The 9210-nt window shown below is 36.6% G+C and overlaps 1 protein-coding gene across 2 annotated transcripts in view; it reads left to right on the top strand.

The window, feature by feature from the left end:
* LOC107556597 (V-type proton ATPase subunit H) overlaps positions 1 to 1704 on the top strand; it is a 43520-nt gene extending 41816 nt beyond the window's left edge. For both annotated transcript variants that reach the window (XM_016239732.1, XM_016239738.1), the window contains one exon: positions 1340 to 1704. In XM_016239732.1, the coding sequence (XP_016095218.1) occupies positions 1340 to 1406 (67 nt within the window). In that variant the 3' untranslated portion in view covers positions 1407 to 1704. The remainder of the gene's footprint in view (positions 1 to 1339) is intronic.
* Positions 1705 to 9210: the final 7506 nt, after the last annotated feature.

Consider the following 9210-nt stretch of genomic DNA (forward strand, 5'->3'; position numbering starts at 1 on the left):
TAACAATGTGTAGACACGATGTAAATAAGAGATGTTTTGTGCAGTGTACAGAGATTAATTGATTATAACAGATTTTTCTGAAATCGCAATAAACTGAAATGAGTGACAGCTCAGTGATTATTAAGGGAGCGCTCTTTGGGTCTTGGGTGTAATCCATTCAGAATTTGAATAAAAGTTTTGTTTTTCATGCTGCTAAGAAGACCAACTTGGCGAACATGCTGCAAAGTTTCAGGAGTGACATCTGCATATAATTGGGGGATTCCTTCTTCGAAATCACAATGATTGACATAGTGATGATCATAAGAATGGACTGGACAAAATATGATGTAAAAATAGATGTGCATGAAAGCTAAAGCACCCTCACTAATTTCAGAAGCACTCTCAGCGATTGATTCTAGAACAGAGAGCATCCTTCCAGAGCTTATATACAGTATATATATATATATGTGTGTGTGTGTGTGTATATATATATAATAGGCGTCATGTCAATTTAAAAAGAAAAAATTGGGGTCACTCTTAAAAAGGTTTGAAAACCACTGCTCTACTAAATGAACTTCTTGACAGTTCACAGGTTGTACATGTTAGATTTTCAGCAGATGTGGTAATTGCTTTCTTGGAAACATGTTTATTCTGACATGAATGATGCGAGATACGAGGCATATATTGTGTATCATTTCTCAATTGTGTGCTCCTAGGCGTCACGTCAATTTAAAAAGAAAAAATTGGGGTCACTCTTAAAAAGGTTTGAAAACCACTGCTCTACTAAATGAACTTCTTGACAGTTCAAAGGTTGTACATGTTAGATTTTCAGCAGATGTGGTAATTGCTTTCTTGGAAACATGTTTATTCTGACATGAATGATGTGAGATACGAGGCATATATTGTGTATCATTTCTCAATTGTGTGCTCCTTCATAAGCTGTGCAATCTTGTCTGAAGCACCTGAGGCCTGAAGTAAAGCACACCACTCTAAAAAGGTCAGAGTTAAGGAGAAACTGTAACGAGGTTTGACATAAAGATGGTGGACACTTTGAAAGGATTTAAATGACAGATAGCATTTCCCAACAGTTGAGAAACCATAGGAATTGAACCTCATGAAGATTATTCTGGAAGGCAGGTTGAATTGAATGTAGTTAGATTGGAGAAACAGCTGTGTTGGAGCTGATGGAAAATGCTGTGATCAAACGTGTGTGTCTTTTGTAATCACCTCTTTCCGCACCTGCTATTTTACTTCCATAAAGGCTTAAGGAATATCCGGGAATACAAAGAGGTGCATATCATAGGTGTTCAAAAAGATAAACCGGCATAATCATTCATTGGTCTTTATTTTTTATTTTCAGGGAGTACCTGGGGAAGCAGTTGCAGTCCACTGAGCAGTCGACTCCAGCTGTAGCTGTGCGAAGCTGAACTGCTGCTGTGCTTGTGTGTGAGCCAGTGTGTTTGATCCAGTGTTCTTGGTGTGAATGTAAATCTGTGCTGTATAGAATGAACACGTTAAGCAAAAGCAGAATTGATGTATTGAACCCTAAATTTATGATTTGCTTCTTCTTTATTGTGCTCTATGTCGTTGTGTAAAGTTGTGCGTCCTTGTAATGAAATCACATTTTACAAGTGATCGGAACAGTTCACAGAGTAATATTAAATGTTATTTATGTCTTCAGTGTAAAACAAAGAGTATGCATTCCAAATAAAGACTCTACCCTGACAAATATTTCTCTTTCAGTTTTTGTGGTCGAGTTGTAAGGTTTGTGTGTGTATGTTTGTATATATGTGTATATATGTATATGTGTGTGTGTGTGTGTGTGTGTATATATATATATATAATATTAATTGACAGACAGACAGAATCATATCATGTCTGATTATTTAAAATGTATTTTCTCAGAATAGATGGAAAAATTATCTGAAGTTATTTGCACTTCATCCCAGGAGCTTATAGAAACACAGATTGATTTTCTGTGTCTTGCTCAAATAACAGATTCATATGATAATCCTTCAATATCAGAAGTCCCTGGACCATATAATTTCTTTCAGTGTAATAAGCAGTACAACCACCTTCAAGTCATAATTTTATTTTCTGTGTTTCACAGTGTTTTGCTTGTGAAAGGGCTCAAAAACTGCTACTAAACAGCTATTTCAAACTTTTTTTTTTAGATCATAGACTATTCTCTAAGGGAATATGTTATTAACCTTTAGGAGAACTTTGTCTTTTAACATGAATGTGTCTTCATAATCAAGAAACTGAAGTGTCTTATAACAATATGAGATCTTCTAGTTTTTCATATTTCCCACCTTCTTTCTGGTGACGTAAAGGACTTCCAGTAAATCTATTTTTCTTCTTGGAAGCATGCTTTTAACTGTGAGACGAAGTGTTGATAACCTGTCTGTTATTCTCAGTAGCTTTCTACAATTGGCTCTTTGTGTTATTTCTTATTATTTTGCTCTACAGTAGCATTCAGAGTGGTTAAGGATTGTGTCTCTGATTTGCTTGCAGGCAGCATTCTTGAGTTGTCATTATAACACTTCATTTGTATTTGTGAGGGCACAAACAATCTATTTCATGGCTGGGAGGTCTGAAGTTTGGCATGAAATCATGCACACTCAGAACTGTTGCACCTTGGTGAATATATATAAAAAAGAAACTTTGGTTTCCATTAGGACTTCCAGTAAATCTATTTTTCTTCTTGGAAGCATGCTTTTAACTGTGAGACGAAGTGTTGATAACCTGTCTGTTATTCTCAGTAGCTTTCTACAATTGGGTCTTTGTGTTATTTCTTATTATTTTGCTCTACAGTAGCATTCAGAGTGGTTAAGGATTGTGTCTCTGATTTGCTTGCAGGCAGCATTCTTGAGTTGTCATTATAAAACTTCATTTGTATTTGTGAGGGCACAAACAATCTATTTCATGGCTGGGAGGTCTGACGTTTGGAGGGAAATGATGCACTCTCTGAACTGCTGCACCTTGGTGAATATATATATATATATATATACACTGTATATATATATACATATATATATATATATATATATATATACATATTTATATATATATATAAAGAAACTTTGGTTTCCATGGAAACTGTTTCTAAACAAACCGATGCCTTCACACAGTATACTCCTTTCATTCTTCAAGGGCAATGAAAAAAATAGAAAGAACAATCCCACCATCTCCCTCTCTCTCTCTTCTCCATAAACTGTCCTCTCCACTTTTTCCTTCTGGTCAATTTCAGCAGGTTATTTCTCACCCTACTTTAGCTACAGATGTCACACATTTCAAAAAATTATAATTCATAAGTGTAAAGCACATATATTAATATATTTGTTTATACTTGATAAGATTGGAGAGTTTCTTCTTCAACAGTGTGTTCAACTGCTGAGCTTGGGTTTAAAAGACCATATCATAAAAGAGATTCATGTGACTCTGATGGAGTTTTTTTCTTTCTTGTCCTTGACTTGATTTACCTTGAAATAGAATTGCACACAGTTACATTTTCTCCTTTTTCTAACATACAAGTTTTCTCTTCCAGCAGTGCTTGAATTTATCATTGGCAAATAATACATTTTTTTGTGCTGTGCTAGTTTTGATTGTACACATAAGCATTTTGAAATGACACACACAAATAAAGGGATTTAGTCATTATTCTCTATCCTTTTCATCTTTAACCAAAGATTTGAGATTTTATATTTATGGAATATTTGTGTAAATGGTATTTGTGTGCCTGTTAAAGGGATCGTAATTATGGCATTATGTACAAATCCTCATGTATGTTGCACACGAGGCAGGCTGGACATATGCCATTGGTTCTTCAAGCTTGTAAAAATGTGACAATGTCAATCTCGCCATATACATAGATGTTACTGTGGGCCCTTATATGTAAGCCACCCAGGACGGACCGTGAACACTTGAAAGCAAGTTGACTACCCTGATAGCACACATACATTACAGAGATGTATATTTGACATCTGCAAGACATATGTTTTAGGGTGTTTGCTCATCTGCTATACGTCTACAGGACGTTTCCTATCAGATGTCAAATTGACGTTTAGAAGATGTATTTTGTTTATGATTTAGAATGTAAAACTGACGTCTGAAAGATGTCTATCAGATGTTTGTACACAGCACATGCTTTCCAGATGAAGTGATCTTTAACAGACATCTTGCAGTCGTACGTGTGCTACCTGGGCATGTGTCTGCAACCATATGCATATATGAATATCCATAGCTGCAATAGTCTTCAGCAGATGATTTTGCTAAACTAACACATTACAACAAGATAAAGGCATTTGCTAACACAACTTAAAAATTGTTACCATACGTTAAAAACATTGTGAAGTTTTCTATCCTCAGTTTTGTATTTTATTTAGTTTTTTTGTCACTTAAATTTTTTTATTACATTTTTATTGTTTTTATTTTCTGTATTTTTTATTTTATTTGGTATATATTTTCTTTTGTGTGTTTTATTTTACTTACTCCCAAAATAGTCATCAATTAATGATGTGATTAAATGAATACTGACTAAAGCAATCTCTTAAAAGGACTTTCACTCATTTTTAGTAATGAAAATAACACCATATGATTTTGGAACAAAACAGCAGAGTTGTGATTGTAAATAACAGAATTGTCATTGTTATGTAAACTAATCATTTAATTTGATGTCTTATATGCAGTTTAAGGCTGTACAATAATACAATAATTCATGTAGTACTGAAAATAGTATGCAGAATATGACGGAATATGCGGAATACATCCAATCAGCTTATACTCAACTGTGTTTTAAGTATATGAGCATATGTGCGTGTAGCCTGAAAGAAAAAAAATCACATGAGAGAAATACAAAGACTACATAAAATAACTGATTAAAACCATTTTTCTTTCCACACAGCTGTGTCCTTGAGTGGGATTTTGTGATGTCTGATGATGGAGCTGTAATTATCTACCCCTATAAGCCCTTTTTCCTGAGGTTATGAAGCACAAGCACTGGTGGTGGGGATGGTGGTGGTGGTGGTGGTGGGGGGGCATACCACACAAACAACACCTACCTATGTCTCTTAGCAACATGTGAAGTACTCCTACTTTTGCCTAAAAAGAACCAAACGAACAAGAATCTGTGTTCACAGAATGTCATGCTGATGAACTAGATGTTTATTGTGTCCATTACTGGCATGACAAGACTGTGTTAGATGAGTAAAATCAATATGGAATAGTAAATAGTAACATTAAAGGGGGCCATTAGAGCTCTTGCTGTGGTTGACCCTCAGTCATGCATTTTGTTTTCAAAGTTGTTAGAAGGGAAATAACTAGTACATGTGCTTTCATAAAGGAAAGTTACTTTTTCATTCCATTTATGTTTCTAAAATTGCCATCAATGGGCAAATATTTAATAGCAACAGAATAATAAAGTGATATTGCATAAATAGCTTGCATTAGGCTCACGTCTCAACCTTACTTCAAGAGTATTTTATGGAGTTAATAAGGTGGCATATTTTGAAAAAAATGTAAATGTAAGCTACTACTGTACTTAACATGATAAGCAGACCACCATATTAGGGATATTTTTACCAGGGTTTTTTTTTTTGTTTAGTTTTTTTTTTGCCTCTTCAAAAACTAATGTTATGAAACATGAGATCAATTAGTCTATAAAGCACCTGCTGTTCTAAAGTGACACTGTGACACCAGTAGCAACAAGGAAGGCAGCATATCTCTTGCCTCTTCTCTGTGAATGTGAGGGGGAGTGAAGGCAGGTGAAAAGTCACATGAGAGGAGGCTGTGCCTCCAAGTCACTGTTATTGGCTGATCATGCTGTGTGTGGAATAATGGTGCAGATCATGTTCATAACAGGTTTGCAAATGTGCCTGAAACTAATGAAAATAGATGGACTAATTACAAAATAAACTACACAACCACTTGAACACCAATTAGACTGCATCTGAATATGAAAGTGAAAGAGTAGTATGTCCAAATGCACAGTATTTATAAAACAGTATATAGGCAAAAAGTACCTGGATGACCTACAGTCTACTACTTCTGGCAAGATTCTAAAGTGCATATCTGATGATATCTCATGAGGCCATGGGAGAGGATTTGTGAATGGCAGTGAAGCCACACAACTGACACTGTACAGTAGGTCACATAATGATGACATCACAATTGATGTAGTACATCTGGATTACATTCATACTACACACATTCATAATATGGACCCTTTTCACAGACTGTGACGATGTTGCTGCCGTGCTGCTTTGTGGTTTGTGAGTAGCTCCGTGTAGCTTTGTTTTTCTGTTGGAATCTTACTGTCTACTAACTTAATTCTCACCAATTTTCTGATATTGTCTATCAAACTAATTTGACAACATTCAGTTTTAGTCTAAACCGCTAGCGCAGTGCGTTAGCATTCCATTAGCCTGTTAGCTTGTCATTAACATTTCCATTCGTGTTTCCTACCATTTGTTTTTCTCTCTCTTGCTCCGTTTCTTTTCTCTCTTGCTCCATTTTTCATGAGTTCATCAAACAACTGTGGTAAGTCGGAAATCACTCAACAATCAAGGTGAGTCAAGGCTTCTTCTCCTGTTATTGTCACTTGCACTGCTTGCCACATGTATAGTGTAGCCTTCTCTGTCAGCAGCGAGGGATTCACATGTGATAAATGCAGGGAAATAGTTAGGCTGACAGATAAGATTTCAGAACTAGAGACACGCATCCAAACTTTAATTGAGGATAGTGAGAATGTGAGATTCCTTAGATATGGCTTTGGATGCGACTAGCTTTGCGAGTCCTGTACATTGTTCGGTTCCGGTTGCAGAAACTTTATCAAAGAATTTGCTGATTTTCTATCTGAGTTAGCGCTGGCTGCAGATAAACTGTTAATTGTTGGTGATTTTAATATCCATGTTGATAATGAAAAAGAAGCATTGGGATCAGCATTTATAGACATTCGGAACTCTATTGGGTTCAGACAACACGTGCCAGGGCCTACTCATTTTCGTAATAATTTAATACTGTCACATGGAATTTATGTTAATGGCATTGAAATTCTGCTGCAGAGTGATGATATCTCAGATAATTATCTAGTCTTGTGTATTCTCCATATAGCTAAAGTTGCAAACTCAACTGCTTTTTACAAATATGGTAGATCCATCACTTCTACAATAAAAGACTGCTTTGTAAATAATCTTCTTGGCTTGTCTCAATTCCTCAGTAAATCCAATAGCTCAGAAAAATTTGATGTTGTAACAGCAACTATGGGCTCTCTCTTTTCTAGCACTTTAGATATGGTTGCTCCTTTATGCTTAAAGAAGATTTAGGAAAACAGTCCTACACCATGGTATAACAAACACACTCGCACCTTAAAGAGAGCAGCCCGGAAAATGGAGCACAGCTGAAAAAAAAAACTAGAGGTCTTTCGTATTGCATGGAGGGAAAGTACTTCTACTTATAGAAAAGCTCTAAAAACTGCTAGATATGCTTACCTTTCATCTCTTTTAGAAGAAAACAAACACAACCCCAGGCATTTATTCAATACAGTGGCTAAATTAACGAAAAATTAAGGGGTTAGTTCACCCAAAAATGAAAATTCTGTCATTAATTACTCACCCTCGTGTTGTTCAAAACACGTAAGACCTTCATTCTTCTTCAGAACATATTTTAAGATATTTTTGATGAAATATGAGGGCTCTCTGACCCTCCCATAGACAGCAAGGTAACTACCACGTTCAAGGTCCAGAAAAGTACCAAGATGATCGACAAAGTAGTCCATGTGACATCAGTGGTTCAACTGTAAAGTTACGAAGCTACAAGAATACTTTTTTGCGCAAAGAAAACAAAAATAATGACTTTATTCCACATTTTCGTCTCTATTGCGTCCACGACAGTATCACGACGCGAGCGTGTGGTGGCGCTGACCCAGATCCGGCGTGATTACGTCATTACGCCGGATCAGTGCCGGCGCCGCCATACGCTTCTGTCATGGTACTACACGGTACACGGTCCAACTCACTTTTACCGTCTCTAATTCAGCGCATATGTTTGTTCACTTTTTAGAGTGCCATCAGTTAAATCTATTCCACTTAAGGAATGCCCTAATAAACCACATTTTAGCTACAGCCTTGACTTCCAACGCTGCTGCTTCCTCAAATCCATACCGCTTGGCTCATTCAGAGTCCATATAAATTAAACTCCATTCCGTGTTTTCAGTACTCGCACCTGCTGCACTCCCGCTACACAGCAAGGTAAACAAAGCATCTTAGCATCATTGCACCTCAGGTGGGTCTGGCTGTGTGCTCACAAGCTACTGTCATTAAACAAGCTGCTATTTAACTGAATGTTCATCATTTGTTTGCCTGTTGCTTTTAAAGGCATCATATAGTCTTTGTTGCAGCACTGAAAAACAGTTACATTTACACTATGTTGAACCCACACACATTTTTGTTGCTTCCGACGCCCATGAGTCACGGAAAAAAAATTAAAGGGGTCATATGATGTTGCTAAAAAGAACATTATTTTGTGTATTTGATGTAATGAAATGTGTTTATGCGGTTTAAGGTTAAAAAAACACATTATTTTCCACAACATTATTGTTTCTCCTCTATGCCCCGCATTTCTGAAGCGTGTAGATTTTTACAAAGCTCATCGGTCTGAAAAGCGAGGTGTGCTCTGAATGGCCAGCTATCCAGTGCGTTGTGATTGGCCAAATACCTCAAGTGTGTGACGGAAATGTTACGCCCCTTACCACAGTGTGATAGTGATGGGAAGTTCGGATCATTTTACCGACTCTGATCATTTCGTTCATTTTAGCAAAATATAATTAAAATGTTACGTGTTACTTCCTTAACACATCTACTACTTACGCAAACGGTGATCACACTACAAACAATACAGTTTATAAATGTGTGAATTTCTGTCATTATGGTTCTTTTCCATAACACTGAATGTTGTAACAAAGGAAATAAAGAGTTGGTTATTATTATTAAGTCTCTTTCCGGGCTCAGACTGCATAGGTTAAACTTATGGGTCTGTCACGTGATGAACGAACGACTCGGAAAAACCCGAAGACTCGAGATGAACTAATCAATTCTCTTTCCGGCTCAGACTGCATAGGGTAAGCTTATGGGGCTGTCACATGATGAATGAACGCCTCAAACCCGAAGACTCGAGATTAACTAATCAATTCTCTTTCCGGCTCAGACTGCATAGGGTAAGCTTATGGGGCTGTCA

The sequence above is a fragment of the Sinocyclocheilus grahami genome, unplaced genomic scaffold, assembly GCF_001515645.1.
Source record: "Sinocyclocheilus grahami isolate Dianchi unplaced genomic scaffold, SAMN03320097.WGS_v1.1 scaffold21.1, whole genome shotgun sequence".
NCBI lineage: Eukaryota > Metazoa > Chordata > Actinopteri > Cypriniformes > Cyprinidae > Sinocyclocheilus > Sinocyclocheilus grahami.